The sequence below is a fragment of the Onychostruthus taczanowskii genome, unplaced genomic scaffold (genome assembly GCF_017590055.1).
Source record: "Onychostruthus taczanowskii isolate IOZ18803 unplaced genomic scaffold, ASM1759005v1 scaffold75, whole genome shotgun sequence".
NCBI classification, from domain to species: Eukaryota; Metazoa; Chordata; class Aves; order Passeriformes; family Passeridae; genus Onychostruthus; species Onychostruthus taczanowskii.
This window is the reverse complement of record NW_024505339.1, coordinates 2,208,624-2,230,281: the sequence shown is the minus strand read 5'-3', so window position 1 is coordinate 2,230,281 and position 21,658 is coordinate 2,208,624. Positions and strand designations below refer to the sequence as shown.

The window sequence follows — 21,658 nt, the reverse complement described above, 5'->3', positions numbered from 1 at the left end:
CTTCTCCTGCACATGAGTTTTGGGGCTGTAGAGGTTTGGGTAAAAACCTAAAAAACGGAGGTTCCTGAAGCACAGAATTTGTGGGAATGAGATGTGCAGAAGGAAGGAGCCCATCCTGTGCGTTAGGAGGGCTCTGAAATGGGAATTTTATTTGTTATTATTATTTTTTTTTATCTACAGAGTTGATGTGTGCAGGAATCATGTGCTCTAAATCACTTATTAAACCCTCCAAAACAGAAATATCCCAGGACCTGCAGGGCTTGGGAGTTGAGCTTGTGAAGAAAAAGGGCTGAAAGGGTGGGGATGGCCATGGAAAGATGAGCTGGATATGGAGAAAATATTAAAATACTCCTTGTCCTGCTCCTGTACCAGCATGGATGGGCTGGGTTTGCTGAGCTGAACTCCTTTGGGCTGAATTATTCAGGAACTGAAATTATTCAGGATGGGAAGTTCAGGCCTGAGCTTCCCTCAGCCATCTGGGGGTCTGGGAGCTGCTTGAGGGAAAAAAAAACCTCATCAAAAACCTCAAAAAACCTCATTGGAGAGGCAAGATGGCCATGACACACCTGAAACAGCAAAAATTTGTGGTGGTTTTTTTTTACTTTCTCAGCTTCTCCGTGTTCCTCTTGTGAATCATTTCACTTCCCTAACAGTTCAGCTGGGATAACGCTGGAGACAGCTTGAATTGTTTTTTCCAGGGTTATTTTGGAGGCGATTTGCAGCACAAAATGCCAGCCCAGTGTCCTTCCCCCTCACGATTTTAGCACATTGTTTCCTTTTCCACGGCAGTTTTTCCAGGGAGGCCTCGGAGCTGGAAACCCCCGCTCATCCCTGAGGGTGGGCTCTGCTATTTCAGGGGCTGCTGCAATTCTTAAAAATGTTTTGAAAAGCAGATGAAATGAAAGCTGCTGGCAGCTGGCAGGTAAAAAAAAAAAAAAAAAATATATATATATATATATATATAGAGAGAGAGAGAGAGAGAGAGGTGTCAAAATCCGTGGTGTTTTCTTCTCATGTTGGGGCGGGTGCTTCCACAGCCGGGAAGGTGTTGCTGGCAGTGTTGCCTTCCCAAATGTTTTGAGGCTCTAATTAAGGAATTGCCTGCTTTTTCAGGCTTTCCAGTGGGAAACATGAGGTAAAAATCTTGCTTTTCTTAATTTTCTCAGTGTTCATTCTACAGGCTGAGCCTCCCAGGGTTCATCCAGGCCTGGGGCTGGTTTTTGCCACAGGGCCTGCAGTGGGAGAGGAGCTGTGGGAACGCTGAGGAATTAAATCTGTGGGATGAAAACCCAGATTTTGGGTTCAGCGTGGTGGTGAATGAGGTGTTGAAAAGCAGGGGTTTAAATGTGCTCCTATAAACCCAGATTTCCTGGGAATCAGAGGCTCAGGGGGAAAATGGCTCCTGGTTCCCAGGGTTTTCCATACTCTGTGTCCTGCTGGGATCCCTGGATCTGCAGTTTCTACCTGAAATCCCCTGGCAAGCTGGGCAAGCACCACTCTGGAATTAGCAGGGAAAAATCAGCTGGAAAATCAGCTGGTGATTCATGGGAATCATCATGATGTATCTGGGAAGAAACCCTCCCAGTTTAAGACAAGGCTTCGTTGTTAGAGTGGAGTCAAACCTCACAAATCCTGGCTGATATTTCTGCCCCAGCCACCTGCAGAGATGTCCTGGGTTTGTGGTTGTTGTGGGTTTGGGTGTTTTTTTACCCTGAGAAAACCTGCTGTAATTGTTTCCCTGTACACCCCCAAGTGATTTGTCAAAATCCCAATTGCTCCTGGGTAATTCAATATTTATGATGTCTTTATAAGGCCGGTCCCGCTCCACTGATGCGGAGGTGAAGGGGGGAATAAATTGCATAAATTGCATAAATTTCATAAATTAGGCTGCAAAAGCTGAGCTCTCAGGGAGGATGTGAAGGCAGCAATAATTGGCTGTCCAGGCAGAGGAGATGCAGCACCTTCCTCAGCATTCCTGCCTGTATTTTCCCAGAAAATCCTGAGCTATGCCTGTAGCTGAGCAGCCCAGGCTGACTGTTTATTGTAGGGTTTTTTCCTCTTTAATTCCTGTGTCCTCCCTAATGATGCAGCAGTTTGATAAAACCAGGCAGACAGCACAAATTGTCGCATTTTGGATCTCTTTTTGTCATTATTGATATTTCAGTCAGGTTCATCTCTGCTTGTGACCTTTCAGAGAGCAAAAGAGGCACTGCAGGATGGGTGGTTGGAATTACTGGATGGCAGATCATGTGTATGAAAATCCTGAAACATGATGGAACAGTCTGGATACTGAGGATTGTGTTTTATTTTATTTTTAGGACCCAAAATTTCTAGACCCAAATCCTTAGAAACTTTCAGAGTTCAAGTTTTCCAAGCCCAGTATCCCTTGGGAGGGAAATTTGATCCAAAATCAAGAAGGCGCCACATTTCTTCATGTTTTATTTTTCCTAACAATTAAGTGTTGTGAGACTTTCTCTTCCCAAGACTCCATCAGCTCACAAAGCCTCTGGGAAGCAGCTTTTGGTGGTGATGAATGGGTGATTTAACCAAATTTAATCAATCTCTGCCACATTTTAGCACTGGAAGCTGTTGCATGGTGTCAGATGGTAACGGTGGGATAATAATAAAGTTAATAGTAATAGTAGTAATAGTAGTAGTGGTAGTAATAATAAGAATCATCATCATCATCATCATCATCATCCTGCAGAATTTTAGCAATCAGAGAGGTTTTCCCCCCCTCTCTAGACAGTTTTAAGGGTGATCCCTTAAGGCCTCTCAGCTGGAGCCACTCTGGGCTCAGAGCACCCCCTGGGTGTGGTGGCAATGCTGCAGAGCCCTCACCCCATGTCCTTTCCATGTTTTTGCAGGAAGGGGACTCCCTGGGAGCCATGGAGAAGCTCTGCAGGCAGCTCACCTACCACCTGAGCCCCCACTCGCAGTGGAGACGCCAGGGCATCATGAAGAGGAAGCCGCAGTCCTGGTGAGTCCCTGTCCCCAGGCTGGCCTTGCCACCCCTCAGGGCCACCACGGTGCTGGGGACAGTGGGGAGGGGGGTTTTTCACGGTGGTTTTGGCAAATGTGGGAGCTGCCTGTTTCTCCCTGCAGCCACAGGAGGAACAAATCCACCAGGGTGAAGGGAAGTGCTCAGAACAGGGGTGTCCCAACCTCCAAATCCTCCTTCCTCTCCAATCTCACCAGCATTTCCCCCATTTATGGTTCCTTCATGCTCCCCCAGAGATGTTTTCCTCTATTTCCATCTTCCTTTCCCTGCTGCAGAGGAGAGCTGCACTTCAGTGCCTGGGGAGGAGGAATGGTCTGGAAAACCTGAGCCATCCATCCTCCAAACATCCCTTGTCTCCCAAACTGCTCCAAGAGCTCTTAATTAGCTGGTAATTAATGTACAGGCACGTGTCACCATGCACACGGTGGCTTGCAGTTTACACAGAAGGAACTTTGTTGTTCAAAATAGGGAAAAAAATAACCCAAATCCCCTCCTCATCCAGCTCCTCAGCAAAGCATTCCCATCTGGTGTCATTCTGGATCCACAGAGCTGAGAAACCTGTGGATGAGGCTGATGGGAATAGAAAGGGCTGCTTGCTTTCCTTATGTTGGGCATTATATATTTATTATTTTTGCTTAAGGAAGCGAGAAATAGAAACAAAGCTGCAATCTGGGAGAGTCAGGATTTGTATCCAGGTGCTGGCTCATGGTCCCAGGAGAGTTTTGGTTGTAATGGAGCTGTAGTGGGAATTAATACAATGAAAAAAAAAACAAACCAGGATAGGTAAAGAGAGGGGAGGAACATGGTTACAGGAGGAAAAAAAAAAGACACAAGGAAATAAAGGATTGAGTGGTCAAATAGGATTAGGAGCACATCTCCCAGGGATCTGGCTTATCATCCTCACAAAGTGCTGTCCTGAGAGACCAAAACGTGGAGAAATGTGTTTAACTAGCAGTGTTACCCACATTTTTGGTGGCTTTTAAGGTGTATTGGTGGTTAAAATCTGCAGTTTCCAATAAAGCAGCAGAAACTGGGGGAGTTTGGAGCTCCCAGGCTGTGTCCTGCGGGCACACGAAGCCGTAATGACCCAGCAGCTCATTACCCTCCGGGGTTTCCTCTTAATTAGAGTCGGAAATGCTCAACCCTTATCACCCCATCAGGGCATTGTTCAAGTCACACTGCTGCTGCATCGCCGAGCTCTTTACAGCCCCCAAACCACACGCAATCCTTGGAAATGAAAAAACTTCGAGCCTGCTTTGTGCCCCTCTGTCTTTAATTACCAATCCCTGTCCTTAATCCCCAGCCCGGGATCAGCTGCGGTGTGAGCACAGCCTCGTGCCCGAGATTTGCAAGGCTTTAGCTGCAGCTTTTCCTTGCAGCAGCCGGGAAATAGCTGAGGTTTCCCGGGCCTTTAGGAGCAGGGGTGAGGTTTTGGGATGAGGTTTTTGGATGAGGTTTTGGCTGTCTGCGAGCCCTGAAGTGACCCAGTGCCAGCGTGGGCTGCTGGTTCTGCCCCAGTCAGGCTTTGGAGGGTGGGATTTTCCTGGATTTCTGGTTTAGATGCTCTTTTAGGAGGTGGCAATAGGAGGAGGGAGTTGAACCCTTTGCTGGAAGGTGAAGTCAGTCTTTTGCTAAGGTCTAAATGCCATAAAACAGGGATTTTATAGAGAGCATCCTGCTCTGGGCTGGGGTTTCCAATGCCCTGTGCTGCTCCCAGGGGAATCATGAGTTCCCATTCCCACGTGTTGGCACTGCCCTGACTCAGCCCTGCTGCCAGGTGTTGCAGGAACTGCCCAATATCACAGATCCACCCTTTTTCCTGTGTGTCTTGCAGGGAAAATCGCTTTCCCTCATCCACACCCACACATCCATTGCAGGTGAGGATGGGAAGCAGAGCAGCAGGAGGAGGAGGATGGGCACAGAGGATGGAGCTGATTTTTTGGCCGGGCAGAGGGGGGAGGCTGTGCTTCCTAATCCCAACTCCTCCCAGGCTGGGTGTGCTCCCTAAATCCAGGCAGACATTCCCAGCCCTGGCACAGCAGCACCCAAACCTCTGCCAAATGACCTTATTTTTTTGGCACATTATAAATCTGTCTGGCTCTCCCTCGCTGTCTCCACGCCTCCCTCGGAATACATTAAACATCCAGGGATGAAAATCGGGGAAAGCCGACAGCAGCAGGATGAAGGCAGCCTGCTAAAGTCATTTCTCTGCGCCTGGCTCTGCCTGGGGACACGATTCCAGCCCTGGAATCTCCCTGCTCCTGGAATCTCCCTGCTCCTGCTGCTGCCAAGCGCCGGCCTTCAGCATCACAAAAGCAATCCGGGAATCCAAGCTCCCGTCATTGCTGTGGAGCAGGGCTGGGAGCAAGGAGGTGTTTCCCAGAGGAAACCACCCCTGGGGATATCCCGCTCTGTTGTGGTAGGGATGAGCCAGGAATGCAGCAGGGAGGATGGGGCAGTGGGCACCAGCTGAAGGAATATCAAATATTCACTTTGTAACTCCAAATTTACATCAGATAAACCCTTTATTTTTTCTTTTTACACACAGTTCTTGTTATTGCCCCTGCACGAAGCAGGGAAGGAATTTAGGGTGAAGCAGCTCAGTTTAAATAGAATGAAATGGGGTCAATCTGGACCTAAATTTGTGGATTTTTTGACCCTTCTGCTGCTCAGAGAAACCCCCAAGTGTCCACACCAGGCTGAGCCAACGTGGCATTTTCTGCACTTTCTAACCCCATTTTTTGTTTCATAGCTCCCAGGCCTCGCTCATGCAAAACTCCAAATGCTGGCACCTGGAAAGAGCCAGGAGCTGATTCTTTTCTCACTTCTCCTGGGTTTTCCAGATGGTTTTCCTTCGCTCCAGCCCTTTCTTTTCTTTGCCACTTGTCCTTTCTGCTGGTGACACATGGGACTCAGCCTGAACTCCTTTCACCCTCTGATGTGAAATCATTAGAAATCACCTTGAAAATAGCAGGAAAATTAATTATTTGGGACAGCTTTTGGGAGTGTGGAGGCTCTGTGAGGCTGTGGCAGATTTAACCCCTGGTTACCTGAGAGTTGGATGTTCTCCATGACATTTGGCATCCAGGAGCAGAGGCCTGTTAGAACAGAAGGTGTTTGGATTTAGTGATGAATTTACACTGGTTGAGCAGCCTTATTTTGATGGCAGGAATGATCTTTTAGCATCCCACTCCTGATTTTATGTAGGGCACAAAACATTTCTGTCCTGCAGGAATGCTGGGTGCTGGGCTTTCATGCTGGCAGTGCCTGCTTGCATTGCTTTACAAAGGAAAAAAATAATTTCAAAATGAATTTTAATGGTGGGAGAAGCCCTTTGGAGAACAGAAAGGGAATGTTTGTGGCTGGAAATCCTCCTCTGCTGTGGCAGCTGGTGGGCGAGCAAGAGAAGTTGGAGCTCCTGCAACAAATGTTCCCTTCAGAGCATCCAGCACAAACCCAGGAGGTGGGAGGAGGCTGGAGCAGGGTCTCCTGGTCATTAAAATCCCATTTCTGTGTGTGTGTGTGTGTGTGTGTGTGTGCTGGAGCTGCTGCAGGAGAGCAGGGAATGTGGGAGCTGGAGCCTTTGGGATGTGTGTGGGTGACCCTTTCTCCCTGTGCCCATGGGATGCCATTCCATGGACATTCCACGGCTGTCCCAGGGAGCTGAGGGGACGGAGGATGCTCCAAATGCCCAGAACTAAGTGGTTTGGGGTGGTAGTATAGTTTTCCAACTTTTGCAGTGGAAAACAGGCAATTCCCAAACCTCTCTGCTGTGTCCAGCATGGCCTGAGGCTCTGGGGGTGGAGAAAAGCAAAGTTCTGGCTCCTGGTGGCTTTTCAGGTTGGGATGCTCAGCCCAGGCTCAGAGGCACTCTCTAATAAATGTCTTAATGTGATGGGAAGGCCAGGAGTGACACAGAAATGAGCTAAGATTTTTGGGAGAGAGAGTGGAAAACCTTTGGGAGACACCTTTGGTTTGGTGGAGTTCACACAGGGCTCAGCCAGCTTAATAAATTGGGAATATTTTCTGTGCTTTGGCAGAAATATTTGGGAATTTGTGGTGCTGAAGGGCAGGAGGGGGCTCTGGGATTTGGCTTTTCCCCACACAGCAAATGAGGAACTTAGATGGGGTTCAGGGCACACAGAGAGGAAAAAAAGGAACTTTTTGAGGTACCAGTAAGGAGCTGGGAGAAAAAGTTGGACGTAATTTTATCCCAGGAATGCCCTTTTCATCACCTCTGTCCTCCCCACCTCGCTTTCCTCCATGGCCATGGGGCATTTCCTCCATCTGCCCAGTTTGGATTTTTATAGCTACTCAAGATGTGACTTTTCTCTTTCTCTTATGGCTGGGCTGGGAACAAACCCTGATGTGCCCTGTCAGTTGTTCTGTTCCCTCCTCCCCATGCTGCTCTGGGCTGCTGCCCCTTGAGTTTATTCCCTTTGGCACATGCCTGGCTGCAGGCACAGTCCCTGCTGTGTCTGTGCTCTCTCGTGGGCTGGGTGACTTCCAAGCTGCTCCTTTGCTTTGTGGAAAATCCATTTTCCAAGATATCTGAACAGGAGCAGCATTTGGGGCTGGTCCTTTGCATGTGCCTGGCTGGGATTTGGGATTTTTTGTGGAATCCCAAGGGATTTGAGTGGCGTGGGTAGGTTAAACCTGAGGTTAAATGTGCCCAAGCTGCTTCCCAGAAAAAAGGGAAAATCCCAACCCTCTGGAGCTGGGATGCAGCTCCCTGGAGCTCCTTGTCATGTAGAAATTCCAATTAATCTTCTCAAAAAATGCTGTTTAATGTGCAAACATCTCCTCTGGCAACCCCAGGATTTTGTGACCATGCAAAAACCCTACTGAAATGTGTTGTCCTGGTGGGAATGGGGTGTGATGTTGGAGGGGAGAGGAGGAACAGGCCAGCCATCATCTAGCACAGGCTGAGCGGGAAGAAAGGAAGGATTCCATCCAGCTGGAGATGGATTTCTTGAATGAGAGAGGAATAAAAAAAATTAAAAAAAAAAAAAAAAAAGAAAGCTGTCATTTTAAAGTTGATAATGTACAGCACTAAGAGGATTTGGTGTTAAATAATTATCTTTTCAGGCTAGTGGGGTATAAATTCAGGGTGTCCCTGGTTTCCACTTTATCCCTGGATTGGGGAGGGGGTGTCAGGCAGGGAGGGATGGACCTGACAGTGCACAGGCATGTCCTGAGCTGCTCCCAGCTCAGCAGCCCGAGTGTGCCAGTGCTACAGCAAAATAGAGGCTGAAAACCAACCCAGGGAATTCCTTTTCCACCCAGTTCTCCCTGCTGGATGATGCTGAAGGGCCCAAAAGCACAGAGAATTCAGGACATTAAACTTCACCGTTCAGGCTCCAGAGGCTTGGAAGGAAAATGCTGTGATGATTCTGGTTGAGTTTAAAGAGTCAGAGACTTTTGGCAGGATGAAAACAGGGCTAAGCTGTGAGCAGATGAAATGCCTGGTGTGGGGGGAAGGTGGAATGCTGCAAATCTGGGGGAGTAAAGATCTGTGAGAGCTGTGGTTGAGAAATAATTCTGCAATGTGTGGCTTGTGGCAATTAAAGGAGCTGCCACCATCATGGAATCATTAAGGCTGGAAAAACCTTCTGAGATCAAGTCCACCACTAAGCCAAGAACACATCTCCACATCTTTTATATGCCTCCAGGTATCCTTTAAGTAACTTTAAAGGATGAAGGGAGTTATTGTTGATGATATTCTGAGAAAATCAGATTTTTCCTGTGCCTGTTGCAGTGGAAGTTGCAGGATCTGCCCCCTGCTTCCTGGAAAAACTGAGCAAACCACACCAAGCAGGTGCTGAAATCATTCCTTGCCACTACTTGGCCAGCAGACCAGCAGGTTTGGGGTGGAACTGAGTTATTTTTCCATCTGAATTTGGCTGGGGAAAAGGTTATCCCTGCCCATGGAGAGGCTGCAGCTCCTGGCACACCTTGCCCAGCAAGGAGCTGGCATTAACCAAGACCTGCATTTGAAGCTGAGCTGTGAATAATTCATGGCCACTGAAATGCCACCCGGGTTGGTGGCACAGGGCTGGCACATCCGGGGGGGACTTCAAGTTTTCCACTGGCTCAGTGTGCAAAATGAACCCTTCCCCTGCTCCTTGTCTGGGTTGCCCCAGAATTGAAAACAATTGACCCAAACTGCAAACACCATTCCCCCCACACTGATGAATACTGACCCTGACAAAATCTCAAATTGCTTTTGCTGCTCCTGTCAGCCAGAAATGCTGCAAAATAAAGCAGAAACAACCTGAGGCCACGCTGGGGTGATTTAGAGCAGCAGGACACTCCTCCCCACTGACTTTTCCCTCTCACTTTTGCTGCAGCCTTATAAACCTCAGGTTTTTAAGGCACTACCTGGGATTTAAAACCTCCATTTCTAGCCATCCTCATCCTCCCCTTTCCTCTCTCCTCCTGCAGCTGAATCAAGGAATAATGGTGGTTTTCCTCCCCTCCCACCTCCTTGCACTTGGATGCTTATGCCTCCTTAAGTGTGTTTTTAGTCCAGTGCTTAATTAGAAAAGGCCTTTGATGGTGAAAAGTGTGGGGTTTTAATTTATTTTTTTTTAATAATTGCTCCTCTGCTTCTGGGCAGAGTGGAAATGAGATTTTCCATGGACACATGGCGGGGATTATTTAAATCCATCCCCACCACTCGGGCTGCAGGGCCGGGAACCAACCGGTAGAAATTGTTATTAAACGAGGGAATCAGCTGGGAAAATAATTCATCCCCTCTGCTTGGAAGTGGTCCAGACACTCTGTGATGATTTGTTTTGTCTCAAAACAGACACTGACTCCTTTTTTTGGGTGGTGAGGGGCAATTTGGGGCCTGGATGCTGCTCCATGGGGGAAAGGCATGGAGCCCATTTAATCCCCAGCCAGCCCAGCCTGGCTGTCACCCCGGGCTATATTTCCCAATTAAGACCATCAAGCTCGATGATGAAGCTTTGATAGGCACTCTTTAAATTTATTTTATTTCCCCAGCCCTTTCAGGCGGTGAATGAAGGTGTTTAGTGAGCTCATCCATCACTTTAACTCGGTGAATTCCCACCTCCCACTGCTGCTGCTGCTGCTCTCTTTGACTGGAAATAACGCTTTAAAATAACGCTGCAAATGGGAACGGCGACAGCGGGGGGCCGTGGCATCACCAGGGGCTTCTGTCTGTCCCCTGAGAGTCCCCACGGGTGGCACAATCTGGGCTCACCCTCTTCCATTCCGACCCTTCATCCTCACACACCCCTTGACTCCTGGGAGATGGAGTGGAGATAAAAAATAAAAAAACCCTCTGGAGCATCTGAAGCACAGAAGGTTCTTTTGCATCTCAAAAGGGGATTTTGGCACCTCCAGGAAAATGTCCAAAGCCCCTGGACACATTCAAGTTTTTCCAGGCCTTGCCAGGCTGTGTTTTGACACATCCCAGTGTCAAAGGAGCCCCCAAGGCTGATCCCTTTTGTCCAGCCCAGGGTGGCAATATGTTCTTGCAGGTGTTTCACTCTCCCCTTATCCAGGATTAGCGCCAGGCTGGGGAGCTGGGTTTTTTTTTCTGGATGAATCCACCCTCGTGTGCTGCAGTCACTCCTCTCGTGCCCTGGGGAATGAGGATTATCCCTGGGCAGCTCCTGGCCTGGCAGAAATGCCCATCTGGAGCCAGTCCTCTCCTGCATTCCCTGCTTTCATCAGCTGCTGGCTCATGCTGGCCCCTCCAGTGAGGCTCGTTATCCCAAAGATGATGAGCTGGAGATTTGGGGGAAAAAACCAAAAAAAAACCCCAAACATGTGTTGACAAAATAATATGGACAAATCACTGGGGAAGATTTGTTGTTGGGCTGATCTCTGCAGCAGCATTCCTTAAACAGCCAGCTCGGAGCACAGTGATACAAACCCTCATCACTGGTGGGTGCAGAAAGCAGAGAAAAAGGCAAAATATTTGCATTTGGAGGGCCTGTGTTGGAGCAGAGAAGCCAAACAGGCAGCCAGGGAAAATCCAGGGAAGGTTTTTTGTGGTTTTCCTGCTTGTCCAGCAGAATTTGCCGTGCCTGGGGATGGGGGAGCCTGGCAGTGTTTGGCTGCTCAGAGCTCAGGATCACATCCCTGCTCTGCTCCACCAGCCAGCCCCACCTCTGCTCCCTGCTCTCTTTGCATCTTTGGGGGCAGCTGGAGGCTGAAATCCCCCCATCAGCAGGGAAACAACCTGCCAAAAGCAATGGAGAGCTGGGGGAAGAGGGAGTTTCCTTTGGGCAGCTCAAGCTGTTCTCGTTGCCTGGATTTTTCCCTTTGTTTGGCTTTGCAGGAATGGCTGCAGCCGCTTTCTGCCGCCCCTGGGCTCAGGGAAGGGGATTTAAAATGAAATAACTGCACCAAAAACTGTGCCCAGCAGGAAAAGTAACCCACGGGGTGCCAGAAATTCAATTTCAACCTCTGCTGCAGGGACAAAGGAGAGGGGTGCTGAGAAATCCTCTCATTGGAACAGAAGATGAAAAAGGCACCCAAAAAATCCCTGTTTCTTTTGAAGCAGTGGGTCAGGTTGTACCTTGTTATTCCTCACTGGATGGCAGCTGAGGAGACAATGGTGGCTCTGTTCTTCTGGGCTGAGGGGGACCCAGTGTTTGGTGTTAATGTGAAGCAGATGCTCCCCAAGGTTGGAATTCCCAACACCAGAGCTCCTTATCCTGAGTCCCAGGGACCCCATCCCAGCCCCTGGGAGCAGCGTGGGCCCCTGCAGAGAGGCAGGGTGGCCACAGGAACAGAGTTTGCTTGGCCAGCTGAACACCTGGGTGTTGAAAACCAGGTGAAACAAAGCTTTTTTGGCTCGATAGATGTACAAATTCTGATTAAAAACTGGCCAAACGTCAGGTGAGAGGTTCTTGGCTGCCTCACTGTGTCCATCTCCTCTTCCTTTGGCTGCTGCAGCTCCTCCAGCACAAATCCCTGGATGTTCCTCAGGATGTTCTCTGCTCTGGGGGGGCTTCCTGACCTCCTGGATGTGGTTGGAGGCCACCAGCCCCACATGGGACATCCCAGACCCATCCCTTGGGTCCCTGTCCCCCCAAACCAGCTGTGCCCAGGGTCAGGAGCTGGAGTTTCCCCTTTGATCCATCCCTGAGTGTGGCAGGAGCCATGTTGGGCTTCACTTTGGGCCCCAGAGCTGTTGGGATTTTGGTGGGAAGGGCAGGATTCGGCCGGGAATAGGGTCCTGCCAAGGATTTTGGGGGGGAAAAGGGAAAAATAGGGGGTGATGGCAGCTCCTGGCTCTGGAAAAAATCCCTTCCCAAGGAGGGAGGGGGACAAGCAGGACCCTGGGAGCCGGGCTGGCGGCTGCCTCTCGTGCTCTGGCTCTCATCAGAGCAAGAGGGGACCTCAGCCTGCCTAAACTCTTCCAAATGTGATCTGTGCTCCAATAAAATAAACATTTTAGGGAAAGCCAAGCCCCAGGCACACATTTTGGCAGCTGATCACTCCCTAATTGCAGGAAGAGCAGTTGGGAGAGAGTTTTTTTGGGCGTTTTTTTTGTTTGTTTCTGATGAGAAAACTGTGCTGGAGGATCAGAGTTGAAATTTCTCTCCCCACATCTCCCCACCCCCAAAAATCCTGGGGTTTTCCCCTTCGTATGAACAGAATTCAACTTATTTCAAGGAACAGGAAACACAAAGAGCCTCTGCTAAGTGTGAACCTCAAACCCTCAGCGAGGGCCTGGATACAGGGGCTTCTCCACAATTTTTTCCTGGTTTTTTTTTGTTGTTGTTGTTTGACAACACCAGGGACAGATTTGAGGGCTGGGAGAGGATTTTGGTGAATTGGAGCCATTGCCTCTCAAGCCTGGCTGTTCCTGGGTGTTTCCTCCATCCCAAAACTCCTCAGGCTCTGGAATGGGATGGAGATAATTAACACCAGCCCTAATTTCCATCGACGTGGCAAAACTCAGTTTGTGGTGAGGGGACAGAGCAGGAGCAGCCACACTCTCCCCTCACTTTTGGGGTCACATCCAGCCTGTTAACGGGGTCCTTCCTTCCAAAAATCAAACAAAGCACCAACAAAACCAAAGGGAGAGGCTGGAATTACGGATTTTAGGGCAATCTCCATCCTGCTTTTCCAGAAAAATGCTGCAGTCCTGGCCAGCACTGCTGTTCTCCATCACATCCCTCTCCCTTTTTCCTCCTCTTCTTTCACTTTTTTTACCCATGTTGGCAGCCAGTTGGGTGTTTTTATGAGCAAATTTTTAGGAATTTCTTTTCCTGTGGCCTCTTCCCTTTGGACACTGAGGGCTGCAAATGGATTTAAAGGTTCTTTTCCTAACCAGCCCTGCTTCCTCTCTCCCTAGTGGGGAGTTGCTCATGTGAATCCAACATGATTTGGGTGCTTTTGTATCTATCCAATCATAAAAATCTCTTTCCAAGAGCCTTTCCAGCCTTTTTTTTCCCCTCCTGTGCTAGAATCTGAAGAAAATGCTGTTTGTTTTATGGCAAACTCTCAAATATTTATTGTAACACAAATCCTTATTTTGGGCCAGTTCTCTTCCAGGGAGTCATTTCCAAAAGCCAGGAGCCCAACATGTTTTCCTTTGAATTGCTGATTGTTTTTCTCTGGGCATTTGTGCAAATTGCCTCTCCTGCAAAATCCAGGTTCTGTCAGCTGCAGCTGCACTGGAGTAGAGTTTGCTGGGAAAATCCCAACAATTTCTGTATAAAAACAGAGGTTTGGGAGCAAATTATATCGTTGGGAGGGTGATATAAATACATTTTATTTTGGGGAGGATGGGATAGGAAAATGGAGCTCTCCAACAGCAGATTTACTTTTTTTTTTTTTTCCCCCACTAAATTAAATAGAGTTATAATTATAGCAAAGCATTTTGATTGCTCCCAAGTGCTTATTTTTAGCATTTTGTTTAGCAGGAAATAAAAACAAATTGAGGGGGGGAAATGATGGTTCTGAAACAGAGCAAGGACCTTCCCTTCCCTCCCCATCCCAAGGCAGGCTCCTGGAGCAGGAGCTGCATGCAAATGAGCTGCTAATTGCTCCTGCTCCTCAATTTCAGTTAGTCCAGAGCAAAATTTTTATTTATTTATTTTGAAATGCTACCATGACTTTGGATGTTCTCAGCCACAGCAGTGCCCTATCCACTTGGGACCTCCCACAAAGTCTTTGATCTCAGGGATATCCCATGGCTGGAGGTTAATTTGAGCTCCTTTTATCCCCTGAGAATTCAGTCTTTCAGCCTCAGGAGGTGTCCTGCATTAAGAGGGGTGAAAAAAGAGCATTTCATTCTCATTTCTGTTTTATTCATACTCATTATATGGATATATTTTATATATATATAAAATATAAAGTAATAGGATATTCAGGATATTCAATATACAGGATATTCAATATAGAATATGTTATTATCTAAGTCACATTCCCTCTTTAAGCTAAATAATTGTATTTATTTGTCTTGATTCCTCCTCTGAGGGTGGGGATTCTCAACCCTTTACTCAAAATTATCACTGAATTTGCAGCATTTGTTTGTATTCCTTCCTTTCCCAAATCTCTGCTCCAGTGTTTGACTGCCATCATTTGGAGCAGGGATTTTGAAAAAGACTTTAATACTGATCCTTGCTACCACCATTATTTCAGGACAAATCTTTTATCTCAGGATTTTACCTTTTTTTGTTGTGTTGGATTTTTTTGAGTGACTCATTACATCCAATCATGTTTCACTGACATTTTTATAAATAGTTTTCTCACCAGGTGTCTCTACAAATTTCTTGCTATAATTCCTCAGTCTCTGGGGCTGCCTCTTCATTTTCCCTGAGCTGTTCCTTTGCAAGGAATTGGGCTGAACATCCCAGTTTTCCTTCAGAACACGACACAAGTCACAATTTGTGCAGTGCTTGAGAGCAGTGCCATGAATTTAAACCAGGAGGAAACCCCTTTCTTTTCATCCCCTTTGATCTAAACATCAATATTCCTGTTTATGACAACATTTTCTGATCTGCTTCCATGGCAGAGAGCTTTTAGCTCAGCGTGAGCGTGGATAAATCAGCATCCTGCCAGTGTGTGAGCTTAGTGAAGGGCTCTATTCCCAATCCTGGTGTTATATTGGGCAAAACCCCAGCTGGGGGGAAAAAAATCAGTGTTTTCCCTATGGAACAGCCTTGTAAAATGTGAGGATGAAACCAAGTGGGTGTAACTGATCCCCCACTAAAGCTCAGAGGGATTTGCTTAATGGTTAAGATTTTCCTCCTGAGATTTGGGGCCAACTTTTCTGGCAGGGCTGGGAGCTTTTCCAGCTGTTTGTTAACATAAATATCCCCCTTATTTCCATGTTCTGGCTCAGAATAGCCACGGGACTGGTTGGATGCAATCCTGTTTGGGGTTTGTTTGCTTGGTTCCCCAGGGACAGGAGGGCAAAGCCTCCCCCAGGACCAGCCCAGGGCTGCTCTGACCTGGGGATTCAGGAGATCTTTGTGCTCATCAGCAGGGTGAAAAGGCAGCTTGTACAAGAGAATCAATCTGTTCCACTGGGTGTCAGCTAAATCCCTCTCAGGGGGAAAGGACAAAACCACAGGGAGAAATCCCCTTTTCCTGCCTGGCAGAAATCCTATACATGCTCTGAGGGAAAGAACAAATGTGCAGCAATACTGAAAACAGCTGAAAATAGGAAAAAGAAAAGAGCTGTCCTGAAGCTGTCCCCATTCCCCCTTTGTTATCTCCTTAACTTTGCTTATTTAAAGCCACACCAGATATCCCACAGGAAAAAATGGATAAAACCAGGATCAAGCCCTGGATGTGTTTTAGCCATGCTGTTAAATGGTTGTCACTGATTCACAGGGGTACTCTGTGCTTTATTTGGCAGTGAGATGCTGCTTTGGTGCTCAAAGACTGCAAGACAAGAGGAATTTGGGTTTTTTTTGCTGGGTAAAACTTGTTACTGAGGCATCACCTTGATCTCACACGGGGCTGCTCCCAAAAAATGATGTGGCTGTAGATGTCCAAGAGAAGCAGCTGCCAACACCAAGTTACAGCTCTGGATTTGGAGTAGCTCTGGATTTAACTGGCACACAACTCATGGGCATGGATTTTTGGGGTAAAGCTCCCATTTTTCCTCTTCTTTGGAATCTTTGGGCAGTCATCCCTCATGGGCAGCTTGGAAAAAACACTCCCAGAGGATCCAGAGCAGCAGCATCACAGAATTCTCCACAGCTTCACATTCCTTGGCCAGCTTAGGAGACACCTGAGGCCACCAAGCTGACACAGCAGTCACAGGGCTCCTTCCACCTCCTCAGGTACCCAGGATAATTCATTAACAAAACATCCTCAGCACCTGGTTTGCCAGCAGGGCTTTGCTGGAGATAAATTGACCTGTGAAACTCCAGCCCAGCTCATGCTCATAAATCTCTGAGATTGTGAGAATGTATTTTTCTGAGGGTTTCTTGTAGGGTTATCTCCTCTGTGGTGAGGCTGAGGAGAGAACAGGTCTCACACACTGGCAGTGAGATCAAACCACCCTGGAGGTGTCTGTTTTTCCTGTGCTAAGGGGTCTCAGTTTCCCACCTGTGCAGCTGAGAGGACAAAAATCCTGTCCTGCTGCTCAAAGAGCTTCCTAGTGGGAAATGTCACACAGCAATTGCTGCCTGTCTAATCAAGGGCATCCTCACCCTTTTGAAACCAGCAGGAAAGGCTCTGAAAAGCCAGGATAACTTCTTTATTCCAGGAGTGGTAGAAATGAACTTGGCACTCCTGAAGGATGGGGTTTGAGTGTGGGCTCCTCATGAAACAGCCTTGGAATGTCTCAGTGACCCCCAGCAGCACAGACACCCTAGAGAAGAGCTGCTGGACGTCCTCTGTGGGACAATACCCTTTTCCTAACCCACAGATGGGGCAACTGAGAGGTGTTTTAAAAACTCTTATTCCATTTTCAGTCTCATGTGAAGGGTGAGACAATACAAGTGTTATAATTCACGCCATCACAATCAGAAGCCAACTATTTTTTAGTTACAATACATTATAAGTGTTTCTTATATCAGCTTTTTGCCACACCATGCCTTAAAGCCAATCATCTAAAACTACCCCTCGTGGGTGCCACTACAATGCATCTTTCACAGTTCTATTTCTCTAAAGTATCCAGATTTATTTGCAAGGCCATCTTTTGAAACTTGTTTCTACTTGTGTTTCTCTCTCAACAATATCTGTCCTATTCCATGGCATTTCTAAGTCAGCATTTCTTACCTCAAGGTCTGCACACAGATGCACACTGTGTGAGCCTTCTGCCAGGCCCTGAGAACTCCCTACAAATCCATTTCCCACAGTCCCATCAATCCCAGCTGAAATCCTCCACGAAACCTCTCCAAAACTCCTTGTTGGACAATACCTTTTCCTGCCCCAGAGATGGGGCAACTGAGAGGCATTTTGAAAACTTTTATTCCATTTTTAGTTTCATGAGAAGGATGAGACAATACAGATGTTATAAGTCATGCTATCACAACTAGAAGCCAACTATTTCCTAATTATAAAATTATAAATTATAATACATTATATAACTTTCTACAAATCCACTTCCCACAACTCCTGTCCTTGCCTGTGGGTTCTCTGTATTTGTTTTCTACCACTGTCAAGGTCTGGGTTGAGGGCATTTGAGGTGGTATTTCATGTTGGGGCTCAGGTGTTTATTATTTCCTACCAGTGAAGCAGCCTCACAGCCATGAGTTCTGCAGCCTTTCATAAGCAAGGCACAAAATGGCCAACAATCTCTTGTTACAAGGTCTTTTAAGACTAAACTATCCAGTTAAGAACTGACACCTAGATTATTTCCCTTTTAACCCAATAACTGATCCCTGGAAGCCTGCAGTGTGGACTGTTCTGTCCAATTACAAAACTCACGAAGAAGAAGGAAGAAGAAGGTAAAGAAGAACAACCTGCCTCCACTCTAAAACCTCCATCTTGCTTCATATTTATTTCTATATTCTAAAACCCCAAACTCTTAAGTTTTCCACCCTGTGATACTACCCACTTGTAACCAACTCCACACCCGTAATCCCAGTGCTATCAATAAATTGTGGAAGCCTTCTCCACAGCCTCAGGTCACTTGCAGTGTTCTCTGTGCCTTTCAGCACAGAAAGTTGAAAACTCTCAGCATCCAGTGTAGGAGTGATGGGGGTAGGATGGTCAGAGGGCTGAAAAATCACCAACAGCAAAATGGTTTGAAGAATGGATGTGACACCAGAGTGAGGGGACAGCTCTGAGCTGGGAACTTGGGGTTTATTGCCAAGGGCTGGGTGCAGGGGCCCTGCTGGGAGCTGCCAGCCACAGCTCAGAGCAGGCCCCAAAGAGGGAGAGAGGAGAAGAGAGTGGTAGAGGAAGACAAGATGTGGTAAAGAGGATGAGAGAGACCATGAAAGAGTAACAGAGACCAAAGTTCCCATTACAATACAACAAATCTTCTGTGCTGAATATTCTAATTCTCACTAACCAATCTAATACAAGATACAAATCCTGTAGCATTTACATACAGCCTATAAGAATCATTACATTACCATACTGTGTTACATTTTAAACCCTAAAAACTGCTCTTTGGACCCCTTCTGCCAAGCTAGTAGGGTCTGCTCTGACCCTTGGGCCTGTCTGCAAGCAGAGGGGATTGTTCCATCAAAAGGGGATTACCTTCAGCCAGCCATGCAATTGCTTTCCAGTTGTTCAGTAACTAAGGTATCTCAAAGCTTGCTTTCATTTCAATCTCACTTATGGTTTCCATATTCAATATTCCATATTCCTGGCAAAATCTTTTGCCAGGCAATCATATTTATAAGGCTTTCCTGTTTCATCTGCCCCAACATCCAGCCTTCCAACACTTGCCCTCTCAGCAACTTGCCCCCAAACAGAGCCACCCCCCATTAACCCCATCCTCACCTCCCCCCACAGCTTGAAGGCCGTGCTGATGGGGAAGCCCCAAGACAACACCGTGGACTTGTCAGGCATCCCCCTGACCTTGAAGGACCTGGAGAGGGTCACGTCCTACCTGGAGCACAGCTCGGAGCACATCGACACGGTGGAGCTGTGCTTCACCGAGCTGACGGACGAGATGCTGCTGCAGCTGCTGCCCGCGCTCTGCGGCCTGCCCCGCCTCACCACGCTGGCCCTCAACGGCAACCGCCTCACCAAGGCCATCCTCAGGGACCTCACCGAGACCCTCAAGGACCCCAAGAAGTTCCCCAGCGTCACCTGGATCGATCTGGGTAACAACGTGGATATTTTCTCGCTGCCGCAACCCTTCCTGGTCAGCCTGAAGAGGCGCTGCCCCAAGCAGGGGAATTTGCCGACCATCCTGGAGTTTGGGGAGGGGCAGCTCAGTGATTTGGAGGGGCAGGAGGGGCTAGGGGACAGCCAGGAGGAGCTGAGGGCTGGGCCAGGCCGGGCTGGCAGCACGGGCTGGGAGCAGATGGACAGAACAGCCGAGGCTGGGGAGCTGCCTGGCCCAGAGCAAGGTGCTGCCACACCACAGACATGATGCCAGCCCTTGGGGGGCACCTTGAGCAAGGATGACTTAAAACCTCAGAGCTGGGGGGGTCTGTTCCCACTCCTGGGTGCTCCAGGAGTCCCAGCTGCTGCCTTCCCCCTGTGCCACGAGCGTCAGTGATTTTCTTCTCGAAGAACACATAAAAGTGATCACGTAGAGTGTTTGTATTTTCTAACAGCTGGCCAGGTGTTTTGAAGCATTAGTGGTGTGCTGTGCTTTTGGCTCTCTCAGAAATGCATCTCCAAGGGGCTGCAAAACCTCAGAAGGGCAAGAAAAGGGAGCAGGCTGCGCAGGGAAGGGCTCCCATTCCTCAGTGCTGGGTCTCAGCTGCTCCCCACGTGGGATGGACGGACAGCAGCCACCCCAAAGGGACTTGCCTGGGATAAACCTTCAATCCTTCCCACTCCTGACTTCAGGAATCACTGGTGAGAGGCATGGCTGCTGAGACACAACAAGAACCTCACACAATAACCAGAGCTCAAAAATCTGCTCACGCACCAAGCAGGGGTGTTCCTCTCAGTACTGTGAGCCCAGCCCAGAGGGAGAGCTTTGTTTTCCTGGGCAGGGTTAAATCCCAGCCTGCAGCGTGCCTGGACACCACCCTCACCTCCAGCCTTACCAAAACCAGGCTGGCACCTGTGCCTGCCCAGGATTTGTCCAGTAAAACCCAGTTTCCCACCAGCTGTAAGAACTCCTGAGCTTTTGATGGGAGCATCTGATCCATTCTGGGAGGGACACACAAATCCTGGAGTCAGGGCTCAGGAGCATCACTGACAAAAGAGACCACGGTACTGAAGGGTTAAAAAGGTCAAACAAGCGTGGGGTTCATCCCCTCTGTCACTGCCACACAGCCAGCTGGGACTTAAAGCCCCAGAAAACCTTGGGCTCCCTTGGCCATGGCTGTTGTCCCCTGGACCAGAAGTGCTTTGTTCCTGAAAGGTTCCAGTTTTTTCTAAGCCAGGATTTTGGGTTCATTTTCAGTGGGAAATGGATCAGCCCAGAGCAGCAGTGCTGCAATGTGCACTTTGGCTTTTTGGAACCAGAATTTCATCGGATCCCAAATCTGGGGGAGGGCAGGAAAGTGGGGAAAGCTTCCTCTCCTTCGTGTTCCACGGAGCAGAGCTGACTCCCTTTGCAGAGGGAGCCTCTTTGCCCCAAGCCCTTCTCTGAGCAGCTCCCAGCAGTGACTCCAGCTTGGCTTTTTTTGGGTGCAAACAGACTTTTGGTCCCATTGACTCTGTCCATTTTTCCAGAGGGGCTTCAGGCTGCCACTGGTTGCTTGTCCTCCATTTGCAAGAAGGTAACTTAGAAAAAACTCTGCTACTTTTATTACATTTGGCAACAGTCAGTATGATTTGCATGTATCCAAGCCTTTTTTCCTTATTGGTTTGTTTTTTTTTTTTAATTCTAACTCTTTCCAACAGGCATGAAAAAAAAAACCCAACAACTTTCCAGTGAATATGGAATATTTCTGTTTGAAATAAAGGAGCTATCCATAAACAAAATAAATGATAATGTTTAATAAAGACCCAGTGTTGAATTTTCCCTCTGTCCAGGTTGAATGCCCAGGAAAAAGCAGAGGACAAGGCAGTGCTGAGAGCTGCTGCTCTGGCTTCTTCAGGAGGCTGAGAAATAAAGAGCTCAGTTCATGGGCTGGATTTATCAGGGTGGGCATAAGGTGGACACAGAAGCATCATAAAAGAATCTTTTAAATTTTAAATATTACCAAAATAAAATAACGTGGGAGAAAGGAAGGCTGAGAGTGGGGTAGTGCTCCACAGGGTGTTTATTATCTCCTGAAGGATGAAAGGCTGTTTATTGCAGCAGGGGCTCTGTCCCAGCAACAAACCGTGGGGGCCAAGGAGTTGGGGGAACATAGGGGGATTTAATTCAGAACAAGATTTCTCTTTGCAGAAAAAAAGAAAAACTGCAGCAATTCCTTCTTTCTACCCAGGAACCTCAGTGCTGGGCTCTGCTCCTCATGCACAGCTCAAGCCCCTCTGCCTGTTTAAATTATTTCAATCACAAGCTCCTTGCTGCAAGGTTTTTATTCCCTGCTAAGTATTTGCACAGGACCTGGGGCCTGAGGAGCTGCCTGGACCCCCCAGTTCACAAATTCACAAACCAGAGGCACTTTGCATTTA

The 21,658-nt window shown here is 47.9% G+C and overlaps 1 protein-coding gene across 2 annotated transcripts in view; it reads left to right on the top strand.

The window, feature by feature from the left end:
• Positions 1 to 21,022, top strand: part of LRRC75A (leucine rich repeat containing 75A) — a 57,329-nt gene extending 36,307 nt beyond the window's left edge. The window contains exons 3-5 of one of the 2 annotated variants that reach the window (XM_041423071.1): positions 2,868 to 2,980; positions 18,920 to 19,233; positions 20,768 to 21,020. In XM_041423071.1, coding sequence (XP_041279005.1) covers positions 2,868 to 2,980; positions 18,920 to 19,233; positions 20,768 to 20,823 — 483 coding nt within the window. In that variant the 3' untranslated portion in view covers positions 20,824 to 21,020. Of the gene's footprint in view, positions 1 to 2,867; positions 2,981 to 18,919 lie in introns of both variants that reach the window. The other variant, XM_041423070.1, reaches the window with a different exon arrangement.
• The last annotated feature ends 636 nt before the right edge of the window (positions 21,023 to 21,658 follow it).